The sequence below is a fragment of the Lethenteron reissneri genome, chromosome 25 (assembly GCF_015708825.2).
Source record: "Lethenteron reissneri isolate LAM-NWPU_2019-01 chromosome 25, ASM1570882v1, whole genome shotgun sequence".
Taxonomy (NCBI): Eukaryota; Metazoa; Chordata; class Hyperoartia; order Petromyzontiformes; family Petromyzontidae; genus Lethenteron; species Lethenteron reissneri.
This window is the reverse complement of record NC_083803.1, coordinates 11,508,745-11,525,968: the sequence shown is the minus strand read 5'-3', so window position 1 is coordinate 11,525,968 and position 17,224 is coordinate 11,508,745. Positions and strand designations below refer to the sequence as shown.

Below are 17,224 nucleotides of genomic sequence, written 5' to 3'. Positions count from 1 at the left end.
ATATCATGCTATTCAGAACCTGTCATTAATTTATCCAGGAAGGTTCAGGAGGGACCTGCTTTGGGATGTCAAGATATTTTTTAAGAGTACCCAGAGCAAAGCCCACGCCTATGAAAGGATAATACTCAAAGGTCAGACATACCCGTCCACAAATCCACTTACAGACCAGGGAGTTTGGGAGTTTCACAAATTTCTAAGTGAACCCATTTCTCCGAAGCAATAAAACCAAAATATGTTTTATTTCACCAGGTAAGGCCCACTGAGCTATATAGTTCTTTTTCAGAAGCGACATGGTCCGTAAATAACAGCTCAACGAAATGGCTTATCATGTGAAATGTACAGCAGCCAAATACTCTAAACACATGTTTCTAAATGTGGAGGGAAAAACCGGAGGACCCGGATAAAAATGCACATGACCATGGGGAGTGAGACACGCAAACTCCAAATATGCAGGCATCAGGGTCAGGATCGAACACCACGGCCTCCTGTATACCAGGCGAGGTAGTTAACATCCCACCACCGTGGCGCCCTCGTGTGTGTGTGTGTGCGAGGTGGCTCCACTGCGGTAGCGTCGATACCTGCGAGTACCACGTGGGCTGCAGGTCTCCCGTGCGCTCCACCCGGCCCATCCGCCGGCCCTCCAGCAGCTGCGCCGTCGGCAGCAGGCTCAGACAGCGAGGCCGCGCCGCCTCCGTGCAAGCGTGCGCCAGCAGCAGGGCCTGCTTCCACGGGGAGCCCAGAGGGCAACGTCAAAGCTGACGGCACAACTTGCCCACTGCCAATGTCGATCGAAGCAACGTTTTTATATTCACATTGCGTGAGTGCGGGACTCCAAACTGCTGCAGCTGGCAGACCATGGGAGTGCACCGCATCCCACAGGGCCGCGTCACATGCACCTGGGAGATGTGCGAGCTGGCGGCCTGGCGCAGTGCAGCGGCCACCTCCTCCTCCGTGATGGGCACGCCATCAAGCGAGGCCAGTGAGCGTAACTGGCCCACGAAACGCAACCTCGCGCATTCCAGCTGGGTGAGGTGAAAATACAGGAGGACAAAGGCAACAGTTCAGCTTCAGGGGAGAAATGGAAACGTGCTAAATTGCTGTAACCGGCAATGGTTTAAACACGCAACTTGCGTTTTGGAGGATAGTAGTTAAATAATAGCAATATCATCAAAAGCCATGATCATTCCACTGTTGGATGAAGGTCTCCCCAAACTAGTATAGCAATCAATCTGGCAATCGCACATGAGCCGATTTAATCGCTCCATCTCATCGGTGGACGTGCTCTGAGGCGCGTTACCTCCCTTTGCTGGCACTCCGTCATCATTGATGACCATCGTAGTAGTCCTCCACACTGGAATATGTCCAAGTTAACTGCAGTCATTCGTTACTGGGATAAGACCGATGAAGGACAGCTGTAAAAATACGATTCAGAACTTGGGGTCTCAGCAGCGTGACCTAATTAGACTGACATGAGCTCCACGAGCCCTCTGAGCCACTGGACCATCTCGTAGATGATATTGATTTGTCTCAAAGGCTTGTGCCGGAGCACGACATGTGTGCATGCAGCGTGCAGACCTTGAGCCAGGGGTTGTGACGTGTATCGAGGGTGACAAGCGCGCAAGCGTGGCGTCGCAGGGAACCCGCCGCGTCCCGCACGCAGCTCAGACGGTTCCAGCTGATGTCCAGGTAGCACAGCCGGCTCAGGCCCTTCATCCCCTCCAACGTCCCCAGCTGGTTGTGGCTCACGTCCAGGTACTCCAGGCTCGGCTGCAATCGACGCGTCGCGGCCGCAGCACCACGGTGGGGCAAACGAGCAAAGAATCGTTTACAATAACATTTGCGAAGGCAGGGCATCACATCTAAATGCACCGCTATGGAAAAATATAAATAATTCAATCGATGCACCTATAATTTTCCTAAGCATTAAATAGCATTGCAATGCTATTTGGAAAGACAGAGCAACACAATGAATTAATAACTGTACCAATGTTTTAAATCAATGCAATTACCATGCAATTTGCAAAGACAAAGCACCATAATCAGGCACAGTACCACAACTACCCAGCACTACATTGGAATAATGAATAAATATATGTTTACCATTTATTTTATAACTTGAGATCCAAAAGTAGTACACGGTTGATCAATATATTTCTTGATCGAGCATTACCTGGACTGGAGATTAAGCAAAACTCTGTGATTGGTTGGTTATGATTTCTCACTAGACACACCTATTGGCAGATGGCTGAATAAAAAATAGTTATTAAAAAATCAGTGCATTTAATGATTGAAATGTTTCTCTTTCATGCCTCGCTTGACCTAATAACCAAAATGAGTCCCAATGTATATTGTAGCCTTCCTGTGTACGCAGCCAAACCGGAATTAGTCTCCCCGGTGGTTATGTTTACACACCACACCAGCTACTGGTGTTGTCCGTGATCAAGACTCGAACTCGGGTCGTCGCTTTCATAGCGCAGCGCGCTAACCGCTACACTACCGCTCCCCACAATCATACACACACACTTTCACACACACACACATGTCCGCACGCGCGTACACACACTCCCAGCGCGAGGCCGACTCACTGCAACAGTTCGCAGAGAATTGCTCCTCTGAACAAAATATTTCCGCGGTTCAGTTTGCAATGGTGAGTTCGCGTTTTAAGTAAAAAAAACGATGTTTCATATAAGCTGGTTCGTAAGTTGTGAGTTCGTAAGTCGATGACTGCCTGTACATTGGTGGTGAGACCATGTGGCAGCTAGTTTAATAAAAATATAATTGCGTACAATTCGGATAGACAGGACGAAAAATACACACTGTACCTCAATGGAACAATCAATCAACCCATTAACCAAATGTGTCACTCATGTCATCAGTTAATATTGCAAGTCAATTTGGTTTTATGAAGAATCCAATTACAGCTGCACCTCTGACCTCAGTTATCAAATCTGTGTCTTCTATTTAATCATGCGAGAGCTTGCCATGAACTACCCTTGTGTTTCAGTTCCAGATAATTGCTTTTCTGTGTATTGTTTGTAATCACATGCAATAACCACTTTATACTACAATATTTTTTTATTGCATACAGAATATAAAAGATATAGCATCTCATAATAAGTCGGCCCATGTAATCCTTTCTACGTGACATTTCCTGTATATTTTTTATAGACAAATATGTCAAATTGAGCGCATAGACTGTCACTGAATATGCTAATGAAGCAGACAGATTCATAAATCCTGCTGGAGTAATGATGCATTGGAGACTGCCGTTCCAACAAGCTCAAACTGACAAAGTAGGTGCAACACGAGAAAGAAAAACAGGCAGACGAAACATAAAACAGCAACGCAGATGCACGCGGGGAGAATGAAGACAATTGCATGCGAAGACCAATAATGTACAAAGACAAGACAGACACTCAATGATTGAGTCGAACCGGAGGAATTAACAGGACATTGTGTCTACAGAGGTTGATAGTGACGGAGATACAGAGGCAAGCAGACAGAGTTTGGATGGAGAGGGGTTTCACAATTCTCACCATGTGTGTAAGGTCGTCGAGCCGTGCCAGCTCATTGAAGCTCACCACTAGCCTCCGCAGGAACACCAGGCGGTTAATATCCTTCAGCCGAGTCAGGTTGTTTCCGTGCAAGTTGAGGACCTGCAGATATTCAGCAATGTTGCAGGAAAAGTCCAGGCGTGGGGCTGGGAAATGAGACCTTGGAAGCAAAGCTCAAAGGAACAGTGAAGGCAGCACAGTCCAAGGCCGTTTGCTGGAAATAGTTTTTCCCACAAATGTATTTCAGTGTCAACCTTTGTATTGCCGTATTTGATTTTCTGATCAATTAATTAATATATCAATGTGTTGTGTCTAAGAGGTATATTATTTTGTCCCAATTTGTCACCACTTAAAATAGAATTACTGTTGTCGGTACAGAACAAGTACGATGTGACTACTTTACCAACACCCCTGGGCTGCGCTGTAATTTGTGTGGATTGGTTCACCCTGGCCATCTTTCTAAGTGACAGGTGGCAGCTTCAGATGACGGAAGCTGCGAACTCTGCCTCAGGTTTCCCAGTCCCAGGTGACACATGCATGTAGAATGACAATTGCAATGCAAAATTGCAGAATATATTCCAAAACCAAATAGATGTTTTGACAAATCATTGGTGTTGGGCTAAAACTATCCATTGATGATACTGAACATGTTATTTTAGTTTTTAACTCGAGCGTCTTATTGGGATTAAAATCTGGGTCTCTGCAGTGCTGGCACAATAGGAACTCCATACTGTGACACTGCCCTGAGCATCCCTGCCACCTCAATGGTGATGATGATGATGATGCATAGAACTGCTGCCTTAATAGTGCTCAAATAATTCCCAAAACCCACACGGCTTGGGAAGGCTGTCATCCAGCAGTGAATTGACAAAAAATGGGCTGCACGTGTGTGTGCTTTGTACATTCGGAGTAGTGGCCGCCTTTTGGAGAAACTGGCCCCGAGTGTGAACATTTTGTATTTCCACTGCTGGTTCAGTGCCACCAGTGAAAATGAATACTACCCAATTACTTGCTTGAGCAGGGAGGCTCTTTGACTTTCTTTAACCCTGGAAAGTATTGAATATTTGCTCGCTGGGCCTCACTGATCCCTCACTAGCGATGCTGACACAGTTCTTTTGTGGCCTACCACACATATTCCCCCTTTCAAAAATTCATCTGCGTGTGTTGCCTGCTTTCTCACCGTGATGTGGTTGAGTGATGAAGTCTTGGTTAGACTCAGCAGAGAGGCTTCATCCAGGCTGATAAGTTTAGGCCGTGGCCGGACCGTGGGTGGCATACTGAGCACGTTCTCGTCTCCCACGTCCTCGCCAATGCTCACGTGGGCTGAGCCACCGGGCCAGAGGATTGCTGGCACCACTGCATCTCCCCCCTTCCCCTTGCCATTCATGCTGAAGTGCACACATGGCTGCTTCTGCGGGAAACAAACACTGGTGTGAGTCAACAATACTATTTCTTATTATTGTATGTTTAACCAGGCTAGTACATGAGGCATACATAGTTATCTTAGAAAGAAGTGTTCATGGCGAAGGTGATGAAGGTTGTTTTAATTCGTTCTAGACAGCGCTGCGTTCCACAAATGTGATGCAACCTCACGTTTTCACAGCTTGCATTTAGTCATTAAAGGGGTTTGTTACGTCTAATCCATCAGCTGCCCCTCCCCAGGGTGAGCTGTCACTTGCAATTTACACTGAGCGATTCCATTGAAATATCAATGCTGGGCCTGTGAGAGTCTAAAGGCCACCAACCTCCCCTGTCTATATTTGCTTTCATGGCCACTCTGTGGTGCAGGTGTATGGGTTTGCTGAAGGGTGATTGAGCTTTTCTCACAACTCTCTCACCACCACAGCTTGAATTCACTGTAATTATGAATCGCTCATCATTCAGTAGAATTGCTACATGAGGCTGCAGGCTTGCATGTGGTGGGCTTAACATCACTCCGTAGAAAACAACGCACTCTGCAAGCAGCAACCTACATTGACCAGCACGGTGCGGTATGGTCAAACCCCCACGACTGGCATGGCATGGGGAGACCTTCAGCTAGGCGTGGATCGACAAAGTGCTGTAAATAATACGTCTTTTTTAAAATAAATGTCTGCACTGTAGTTCGCAATTGCAGTTGGCTAAAGGCCAACTTGATAGTGTAAGGTTTGTGAGCTCGAAGCAGGCCCCCATCTCCATCCCCATGGTGATATTCTGCAGACTTTATTGCAGTATTAATTAAAAATGAAGCCCTTTTGGAAGACAGTGTCTGTGGCTTTAATACACCACTTGACATTAGAATTTCATAAACGGCTCCGCGTGGCTGTGTTCTAGTCACATTTATATGTACTGTATAATTACCGAGCCCACAATAAATGTGAACAGTAGAAATGGGGACAGTCATGCCTTGAATTTAAGCTTCATGCACCCTATTGGAGCCACTTGATATAATATTTTCACGTGAACGATGGAAAGAGTTCAGGATGTATGTCAAATACGCCACCTAAATGCTTTATTAAAGGTGAATGAACCCAATCTCAAATAAATGTGGGAATGTGGGGTGCCCTCATCTCCAGTGGTGGTCCTGAGTTTATGGTTGAAATACCCCATTTCTGTGGTGGGGATCAGTCTCTCCACAAGACAATTGTTGCGGTGCTTTTTTGTATTGACCCTGGATGACAAGGCTGAGTCAACCCTGTCTGGGATTTAAACTCATCACCACTGGGAGCCCCACTTCTTTACCTAACTGACTGCCCAAACCATGAGATGGTATGGGCAGACTTTCATTCAGCAGTGGACAGACAATGACTGAGGGTGATGATCTTGTAAACTGGATATGTTAACTATCTTACATTAACTGGAAAATATGCATTTTACTTTATTTAATGGTCAAAACTTTTTAGACTGTCTCTTCCAATGTCTGTGCCAGTTGGGGAATTAATTTTAGCTCAGAAGAGAGAAATCAATTCCTTTAATTTATCTGTGGTCGGTCACACACAACGCGGCAGTGCAAATGCAAGGGCATCCATCTCGGACAAGCCGTGTCTATAAATAAAGAATCTCGGAGTAATTGCTTTGCAGACAGGGTGGCTGAGTTTGGTGGGGGGGGGCTCATATCCTGTGCTGCCTCAACAGCTCTCCCCTCAGGCAGCCTAGAAATAGATCGCTGCTACACACCGTCTCATGGCATCGCAATGAGGGCGGACGACTCCGAGGTGAGAAGCAGGCCGTTTGTCAGCAGATATTTGGACTGGAAAAATGTTGCACTCTGATTTGAAGGCATAACATTGGTTGGCGTTTACAAACATTTGGACCGCCTGTGTAAGCGCACGCCACTGGTCCACATCGGCAGTTGTACTCCACTCCCACCGTATGTGCTGGCGTAAAGTGTACAAAACCAAAAAGGCTGTGAGGTCAGGCAGAGGTCCAAAATCCACTACTTGATAAAGTAGAGCAGATGCGGAATGCCACGTGTTTTCACATACGCTGTTAAGACAGCACTTAGCAATACAATACCGAAGTGTTATATATGTGTAGACATAGAATGGATTTTAACAAAGGACTCTGAGTATGTTTAGAACATTGCTAAACATTTCATGGAAACAAATCACAAACCAGCAATCTTAATTTTGTTGCGAGTTTCTTAAATAAACTAAAGGTTGCTAAATGAGTACTTGAATGTGGTTGCATAAGCATTACGGCCCACGTGGAACGATGTCATATCTAGGCAAATGCATATGTTTGGTATGTCTGCATACTAGAAGGGAATCAATCTTGAGTTGAAGCTTTCGTGACTGCAGGAATCCATACTCTTTGGTTCTTTCGGCGAAGTCACGTAGGTAAAATAAATATCAGACCACGACGTTTCGATCGCAACACAAGCAACCGTCATCAGGTGTGAAACAAACACAGCAGGAGGACTGCTGACGTAGGAGGTTTTTTGCTTGTGTTGCGATCGAAACGTCGTGATATATTATTTTTTCTTCTACCTACGTGACTTCACCAAAAGAACCAAACAGCATAGAAGGGCATCTTTTGCAGCAATGTGTGAGACTGGGATGCAGATGGGTGCAGGATAACAAAATAAATGTTTGCAAGACCTGCTCCATGAATACCAATCCATGCTCAAGTCATGCCAAAGACTATAACTCCTTTATAGCACACGTGTTTTGTATCAGGAGCATACCAATATTAGTGTGTGCAGAGTACTGCTTGATAATAACAATTATAATCCTTGATCAAACAAAGCTTCGCCGAGTGTCAATTTCCTTTTCAGGCCGTTCCTGTCCGAGAGTGTTTGGCCAATTCCTTCATGAACACTTTGCATAAAGAGAGAACTGGATTAAAGAGACTTCTACCTGCAGAGGCAGAGATAAATCCCACGACTCGCCAGGCCATCATTACAATCATCATAGTTGGGCGACTCTATTGGTAACGCATGACACATTTCTATTTGATTTCATTCTACTTAGTACGGATGTGGATGCAGAAGAATTTCTCCTCTGATTGAATACAAACGAGTTTTGTTATCTGGTTCCAGCTCAATATCTGGGTGTTTTTAAAGGATTTTAATGTTGATTTTGAGGCAAGTGCACTAAACTTCAGGCTCCCCAGACACATTGAATTTGAAGACAGTGTATGTAGTAAAAAAAGAACGCATTCATTGCTAACCACGTACATGAGGCATATAATAAAAACACCTGGAGTGCACCTATGCCTGTTAGATCATTATGGTGCTTGGATGGGTAACCACCATGCATAACGAGTGTTATAGGATGTGGGGCTACGTGGGGGACAGCAGAGGACGATACAGCAAAATCCATAGTTGCACTGAAAAGCCATAGTGCAGTTCAGTATTCTTCACAAATGTTTAGATCGGGGCCACTTCTGCCGATAAGATGTCAGTGTGAAGGCCGCCACACATTTGAAACCATTGGGTTTGGAGGCACGATGTGGCGTTTCCACATTTTTGCATTGCCAGGGGCCGCACTAAAGGCCACCAGAGACCGCCACTGGCCCACGGGCCTTGCAATGAAGAACACCGCTGTAAATGCTCCCACATCTACCGACCTTCACCAAGCCGCACTGACCAGTGGGGTGAAGTATAGTAACAAAAAAAATACACAACCCGCACCGCATGGTGAGGCTCTCATCCAGCAGTGGATTGACAAAGGAGAAGTCTGCTGGCAAAGGACTGCGACTTTGAAGGACCTCAGCTGTCAGCACCCTGGCCTCTGTGTCCTGTCACCCCCGATGCGACTGCATTTTTATATTGATTAAAACTACTGCTGCAAAGCTATTGTTGGCATGCACCGTGTTCCATGCACTACTATCACTCGCGGGAAATGACGTCTGTACAAAGTATTCAGACGGTAAAAATTGGGTAACCATCAGATCTGTTAATGTCCACTAAAAATGAGCGATGTCCGTGAACCGCTGAATAAACCGAGTGACCTGAATGTAATTGCTATGATGTTTTTTGTAGCAAATGTATCCTTAACATCCTTTAAATGTACTGTAGGCTTTGAAATGCGTGTAATGTATACAAAATTTCTGCAGACACAAACAAGTCTATAAATGTGTTGATCACCACCGTGCATTTATTGCCAATTGAATATTCTAATAATCGTCCTGAATCTACCCAAGAAAACCTCTTGGAATCTCATGACTTTTTCATGATAGTCCAGCATTAAATAGTTCGGCCAATTCCTCAATGGGCAGTTTATATTGATATGTGGAAATGGGAAGTAACTCCCTGAAAACAACACAAGCATGGGGTTATGCTCATTTGGCAGCTCTAAACCAGCCAGGAAATTTTCTCAATTCCATAACAGCGACCGGTCTATCCATCATATTAGGTTTGTTGGATTTCAACATAATTATGTTAATTTTATCTACCCCAGAGATATAATGAGTTGAATGGATACTAAACTGGGATGTAATTTCCTTTCATCTGTAACTCAAGTGCTTGACAGTGCTACTCAGCCAGATTAAACATGTATTCAAAAAAGACTAATATTCTCTCTGCTTTTTGTTCACCGAAAATGGAGTGAACATTTTCTCTGGATACAAAACCTTTAATTCCAGCAAGCTCGTAGAACCACCATCCACGCATCAGTGATTTGGGGATGATTTCCGATTTCGCTCAAGACGTTTCCTCCAGCCTCACCTGTGTCACGTACTCCAGATCGATGATGTACTCTGGCAGCACGAGGTCCCTGTCTGGCACGAACCACAGGCACTGCCGCAGGGCACACTCACACTCGCGCCCATGCTCATTGCCATGAGGCTGGGACAGGCAGCACTGCTCCCCATCGCTGGCACCTGCACTCGCTGCCTGTCCATGCTGGTCAATGTCACTCGCTTCTGCTTCTGTTGTTGTTGTTGTTGCTGCTGCTGCCATCAAATGGAACAAAACATCAGCTTCGTGTACAATGTTGAACTTGTTCTGGACAAATGTCCAGCCTGCTTTGGGCCTCAGTTACGCTGACATAATTACCGGTATTTAGTTTCCACTGGGATCACATAATTCCAAGTTTGAGTCCTGGTCAAGCATATCAGTGGAGAATCAAATGTGAGTTTGTAGATCGAGTTGTTATGTCATGAATGCCTGGTGATGCAGTGTACGAACAATGTTACAAGCGAGACAAAGGTGGGCAGACACAATACTGTCTCCAACACCAACTTCTCTGCATTTGCCACGGTGGCGAGATGTTAACTACCTTGCCTGGTATGCAGGACGTCAGGGTTTGATCCCTGACCCAGATGCCTGTATATTTGGAGTCTGCATGTTCTCACCGTGGTCACATGAATTTTTCTCCGGGTCCTCCGTTTTTTCCCCTCCACATTTAGAAACATGCGCTGCGAGTATTTGGCTGCTACAAATTTCCACGTGATAAGCCACTTCGTTGAGCTATCATTTGTGGCCAGGTCGCTTCTGATAAAAGAGCTATTGGCCTTACCTGGTAAAATAAAAAGTGTTTTATAGTTTATAATCCACTCTGAACCCGGCAACTTGCATTCTGGCCATTGTTGAAATCAGTGGCGAGTGATATCTGAACCGGTCCCTGCTCCCCCTTCACCAAGCAGCACTGACCAGCGTGGTTGAAGTATGGTCAAACAACCCCAATGACTGAAAGGTGTGAGAAGACATTCATCCAGCAGTGGATTGGCAAAGAGCCGTGGATGTAAATTATGATTATGGTAAATTACAGTTTTAAAAACATAAACCTATATCGTATTTATGATAAAGTTTGTTTTTGGTTAGTATGTTACATGAATGTAACACTCAAACTTATGTAAGTTTTAAAACATTCCTGAGTACACTCTAAATGAAATTATCAATCGTTTGTCTTCATTTGAACACACCTTATGCCTTGTGAGCACAGAAAGGAAACAGCTAATGCCGCAATTTCCTTGTAAGCTAAATTTTACTCGCCAGTATCGTGTATTGCACCTTAAAATGATCAGTTTGTCAAAGCCACAGTTGGCAGCACGTGCCCATTATCTACAGGAAACACAAAATCGCTGTAGTTAGGCTCTGATGTGTTTTGTTAGATGCCATTCACCGATTTCTGACTGACAAAGAATATTTAATTTGTTACGAAGATGGTCTACCTAACAATAAGATCAAGAAACAGATGCATGAAATATTGAGTATTTTATTTTTTTAAATGCATCTCATTAACAGCCATGACAAAGACTGCTAGAGATAGGTCTTCTCTGCGCTATCAGCATCCATCGTGGCCTTCCAATGCCACAATCCTTTTCAGGTTCTGCCCAAACTAATTCCATTACTCCATCTCCACAGATATTGCCCGTTATTTTGCTGCCACCAATCTCATCCATCCGATGTTAATCTTGACCACGGGCCATCAACCCTTCTAGCTATATTTCCTGACCTTAGCATCTTACTTTTCTGAACATCAATATTATGTCCAAAATTTGCATCTGTTCTCTGATTGCATGTGTTCCCCTTCATGTATCGCAGTGTATTTTCCCGCATGCATTTCTCCTGGATTATTTTAAAATGTATTAATTTTTCCATTTTCTTCATCAATGTCCAAAATTCCAATCCGTGTCATTGCAGGCAAGAGGCACTGATGGAAATCATTTCTCTTCAGGCGAATTGCTATGTAACTAAGCCGAGTACAAACACGGCTTAGTAACAAGACAATTCCACACCTTGGTAGAGGGTGAAGCATATCTCATACAGATTGACATGTGTTTGTATTCGTGTACGTGAGACAGACAAAGCCTGATTAGTCTGCATAGTCTGTTAGCAGGGAAGCATGCTGCAGTTAGCACAGATGCCTCTGATTCTTTTCAGCACTCCTCCAGCTGCTGATTGGTCCACAGGCTTTCATGCAGATCAGGGCTCCACTCATTACCACACAGTGAATCAGGCAACACTGCAACATGAATTTATCACAATTCGGCAATAATGCCAAAACAAACTCGACGTGAGCCGGGCCGACACAGCACAGTGGTTATACATTGAGGAACAAGTAAGGACAGTGGAGCCACATGTCATATTGGTGAATTTAACTTGTGTGAAACTGTTCTAATTTTTTTCAACGTTATTCATGCAATGTAATAAAGGATGCTGCCATTGTGTAATGGTTTTCATACAATCCAGAGGTTGCCAGGCTCAACTTGGGCTCCTGGCATGGCCGTTGAAACAATGGACTAGTTTCTTGAATCTCAACCGTGCTTTTGTCCACTCAGATGCACAAATGAGTACAAATACGGCAAGTCTATCGGTAGGTTGTGTGGTGGTAAAGTGTGGGCACTCCCACATCTCCCTAGACGTCTGGCCAGGTGTGGAAGAGTAGGCCAAATACCCTTAAGGGGCTCCCTCTAGTGGGGGCCTTTCCGCCAGCAGAAACTGCTTGCTCACACCATGTGCGTGTAATCGTGGAGGCTGTGTTCACCTGGAGCAGTGTTTTGATCCAATCGGCAGACCCTTTTTCCTGGGCCGAAATATTGAGTCGCAGTTTGGGTAGTCGCTGGCACAAACCCGACCAAGTTCCCGGGCCTGTGCACTTCGACCCAGGTACACCTTGACCACCAGCAGCTGTCCTGAGGAGCGAAATAAATGCACCCACACACAAGCAATAACACCGATACCTCTTTTAGGTTAGGAAAGCTATTACAGCAGGTGCTGTTTAAAAGTCAAATCAATGTGCCTCTCTGCTCAAAATAGCATGGGGTGGCACGAATGTAATGTCTGTTAGCAGCCCGAAATCGGTGATGGAATTTACACATTCCTTTGGTGGGTCCAATCTCTTCATAGGACAACCACTGTCGATTTCACAGAAAGGTGGTACACAAGTGCCGTTAGAGTTTGAGCAAATGATGAAGATTTTTTTTTAGTCAAGCACTACACCTTAATAGGAGATGGAAGCAGTGCCTTGCCCAGCCACCTTTGTCTCTCGAGTACTGATGCTGACACACTAGACCAAATACTTAATTTATACCACATTGGAACACAGGAAGTCCAGACGAGGCTCAGATACAAATTTCCACTGATGCGCATGAGCAGAAATTTATCAGAGATTAATAAGAAGTTTATCGCAAACCACCACTACTTCCACTTGCAAGTACATGTATTTGCACAAGCGTATGGTACATATACATGTATGTCCATGTGTCAATGTGTTTGCGAAAATGCAACAGTTAGCGTGCTGCACCATGAACCCGGCGACCCGATTTTAATTTCCGCTCAGGGCCAACATCAGTAATGATTATTTCAACCAGTCTTGGGCTTCCCCTAGGTCGACTCAGCCTCAAATGAATAGCTGGTGCAGTGTAAACATCCGGCGTGGTTCTGCCCATCCACCCCCTCGTGTGCCATGCAGGTCTTCATAGGTAGTCGCTAACAGCACTTGCCCCAACAGTCTGTTTAGGCTATACTGGGGATCTTTCTCTCTGTAGGCCTAATTTGGCACAAGCACTGCGGTGACATCACAACCGTTTAGTAGTGGTCAATGGCGGTTGTTGTTGTCGTCGTGTTTGCGCGTGCGACACGAGCGTGTTTATACCATATCGAAATGGTGCAGGGTCGACGGCATTCATTTCATCCACCTCTGCCTTCTGTAGCAGAGCCTCGATGCGAGGTCCCTCACTCAAACTCAAGCTGTTGGCCAGGGTGACTGCGCCGTCCTTTCCCAGGTCCTGAAAAAAGCCATCCAGTGAGGTATGAAGGCAGTGTAATTTACATTGCGGTCATATATAAATATCCCAGCAAAAAATACACCATATCCTTTATCTTTGAATGTTAAAAAAGCACTGACAAAATACAATTAAAACGTTGCGAGAACTAAGTCCAGTCTCCGTTGCAACACAAATGGTGTATACAACCGCATTGAGCCATATGATTGCATTTCATGGCAAATTTTATTTTTGCAGTTGGAAATAAGGAAATATATTGATACCATCAATATTATTCTTATCCAATACAGAACACTTGCCTTGTAGGGATGTGTGAATTTCAGCCAAAAGGATGCTAACCAATGAAGCTGCATCAATAACATAATAACTGCTAAGGAAATGTCACAAATGTGAACAGACATTATAGTTATTACAAGTGGAAATTGCACGACTGACCAAAACCTAACTTAATGACAATTAGATATGAGTTACAGGTTCTCCACGATTGCAATTTCTCAACTTGCCTCCATCTGGCAACACAAAGGAAATGGTTCGGGGTAGTCGGATGGCTTGGTGAGTATCATTGTAATTAATAAGGGCGACCTCACCCAGTAAGTCTCCGCATCAGGGAAGCCATCCTCAACGACTCGCAGAAGATCCCCATTGGGCTCCGTGCCATCCGGGTCCCACACGCAAAAGAGGTACTCGATCAGCTTGTGATAATGCCTGGATTGAAGAGGAATTATAATAATTATTATTACGCGTTTACCCAAGAAAGCCTCGTGACTTTTATTCAGGAAACCAAGAATGTAAATATTAATTTATGAATTAAGATTGATTCGTATGCTTCGAATGCACAAGTAAAATTGTGTGTATTCGACCCAATTATTTTAGATCCTTGCAAACATTTCCTGTAGATGGATGGCTAGGACCAATGGGACAGGACAAGCTGGACACTGCAAACAATAGTAGCGAGGGGACATCCAGTACAAATGAGACGGAACAATCAATCAGTAAAAACATCACAAAGCGGGTATGTGTAGAAAGGAGATCAAACAAATGAGACGCAGTACAGATGAAGCGGGCACTAAAGGCATGATAGTACAGGTGATCCAGTACAGACAACAAATGAGAGACAATACAAACAGGACCAAAACTAATGAGCTACCTGACCTCAAATCGTGGCAAATTCATTGAATCTCGGGGAGGAGATGAATTGTGACAAAACCAGATGAAAACAAGTGGCCGAACAAATGGAAAGAGCACACGTGGAGGTAGCACGTACAGATAAAGCAAAGGTGGCATCATGAAGCAAACCCACCAAGGGACATACAGCACTGCAGACCAGCACGGAGATGGGAGAGGCATAAAAAAAATCAACGAGACAACACGTGAAGACAACACACAATCAGACATCACATGAAGACTACTTTCACAGGGACAATGTAAACGTCATGCAGATAGCACGTGTGTGACATCTAAGCAGGAGTCTCGAATGGCAAGGAGACTTATAAAAAATGTATTACAATTACACACGTTTTCCAACTTTATTCAACATTTATATTTGCCCTCTTTGCTGTGAAACAGGTCCACTGGCAGAATATTTATTATTTACAATGACCCATTACTTGGGCGGGTGCGTCTTTTAAGCCGCTGAATATGGTATGAAAATGGATATATATAAAGAAAATTCCGCGTGTTGTTGAAGCTGGACATCTGTGAAAAAGAGCTTCATATCTCATCGGATTCCTCCAGTCTAAATAAAGATTCTGATTCTGACATATCCCCGTTATTAATAATCCAGTAGTCATTATGACAGCGGTGATGTTTTTTATTTTTATTCAGTCGGTGCTCACTGCCGTATGTGCCCAGTTCGGCCTTACTTGGAGATGCCCAGCTCACGGTCGTGGTCGCGCAGAGCCTCCACCCTCTCGTCGAAACGCTGCCTCAGTGCGCGATTGTGCACGCGCGTGACGGCACGCGCGCGCACCCCCGTCGCACCGCACGCGTAGAAATCCCACGCGCAGAAACGCGACAGCAGCAGCTCCTGGCACGACGTGAAGCTGGGCGATGGGGCGGCGGAAGGGAGGGCACGACCATGCTCTTAACTTTGGCGTGTCAAGCTAAGCATGTTGTCGAATACCGCAGTATGAAATAAGTATCACATTGTGAATGTAGGTATGTTGAACTTCTGTCGCGCTGTACTATGTAGCCAACCGTAGTAATCGGATGGGCGTGGGAAGGACAGCACAAAAAGCAGTTCGAAAGAAATTAGTTTTCAATCTCGATTTAAAATTGCATAGCTCCAGTTACTTCATAATATCGGAAGGAAGAGCGTTCCAGATGGGTGCAGAACTCCATCTGAAAGTGCACGATGGGGTATCCCGTCTTTGTTCGATGGCTAGCCAAAAGCCGCTGCGAGGATGACCGGAGTTTGCGTCATGGTTCATGCTCCTTCACGAGATGAGCAAGGTACTGTGGTTCATTTGAGGCAAGCATTTTTTGTGTAATGAGTGCGACCTTATCATGTGAAGAGTCAACAGGAATGTGGAATGTCCCATACTAGCTCAATAGACATAAGTACTATCCCTAAGTTTTGGTTTACAATTGTTTACAGCATCACCTGTCTCCATTGGGGAAGTAAGTAACCAGCTCAGTGACAATGGCTCAATATTTCTGATCAACTCCCTGTATGGGCATGTCAGACCGCCCAGAACACATGTATATGATAAGCAAAGAGCAATTCGTTTTTGGTTGAAGCTTTCATTCGTAAAATTAAAATAATATCTTCTTCATCTGATTTAAACCTCTTTCAGCTACTTGCTTTCTGTTGGGTGTGTCAGGCCATTCTGAAGAAAACGCTCAGAAAAACAAGTCTACTGGCTGAAACTCTGTATGCCACCACCAACAATTCCTCCACGTCCTCTTTGTGGATGATGATGGTGCGAATGCCGGAGCAGCCTTTACCAAACATTATCAGGGCCACAGCTCTCAAAGCGGACGTTCCCCCCAGACTCCAGCTCAATGGCGAGACGACGCTCTGCTTGCTCCAACTCTTCCCGGCACCGCCGCATAGCCATTGCATGCGCCAAATCTATGCTGCACATACAGACAAAGATCCCCCATATAGCCTTAACAGACTATCGGGGCAAGTGCTGTTTGTGAAGGTCAGCCTAGCACACGAGAGGATGGCGTGCCCACCATTATGCCATGCCTGGACACCTTTGTCTCCCTATGATTGATATTAACATGCCTACATTACTGTCGACCTCAGGAAGAGTCAGGACCGGTTAGTTCAGATGTTTACCACTGATGTCATCCATGACTGGGAATCGAATTCACGTGGCCTGGAATTGAATTCAGGTTGCCAGGTTTGTAATACAGTTTGATAATCAGAATGCCACCAATCCCTATACATGCAAGCATGGACATACGCATATATAAAGACGAACACAGAAAAAAACATTAACAAAGATTCACAATTTTGTGATTTATATTGTAAGGGCAAGAGCTGTTGGCGATTACCTACTGCAAGTGGT

General features: G+C 44.8%; 1 protein-coding gene and 1 long non-coding RNA gene across 2 annotated transcripts in view; both read right to left on the bottom strand.

Moving 5' to 3' along the window:
- Window positions 1-17,224, bottom strand: part of LOC133347227 (uncharacterized) — a 344,284-nt gene that overhangs the window by 78,241 nt on the left and 248,819 nt on the right. The window lies entirely within an intron of this gene.
- The window catches only part of LRRC9 (leucine rich repeat containing 9), a 58,266-nt gene that overhangs the window by 19,094 nt on the left and 21,948 nt on the right, over window positions 1-17,224 (bottom strand). Inside the window, 11 exon segments of the mRNA XM_061559314.1 lie at window positions 579-719; window positions 897-1,022; window positions 1,576-1,767; window positions 3,537-3,656; window positions 4,735-4,965; window positions 9,703-9,929; window positions 12,474-12,614; window positions 13,577-13,709; window positions 14,294-14,411; window positions 15,569-15,748; window positions 16,653-16,784. Coding sequence (XP_061415298.1) covers window positions 579-719; window positions 897-1,022; window positions 1,576-1,767; window positions 3,537-3,656; window positions 4,735-4,965; window positions 9,703-9,929; window positions 12,474-12,614; window positions 13,577-13,709; window positions 14,294-14,411; window positions 15,569-15,748; window positions 16,653-16,784 — 1,741 coding nt within the window.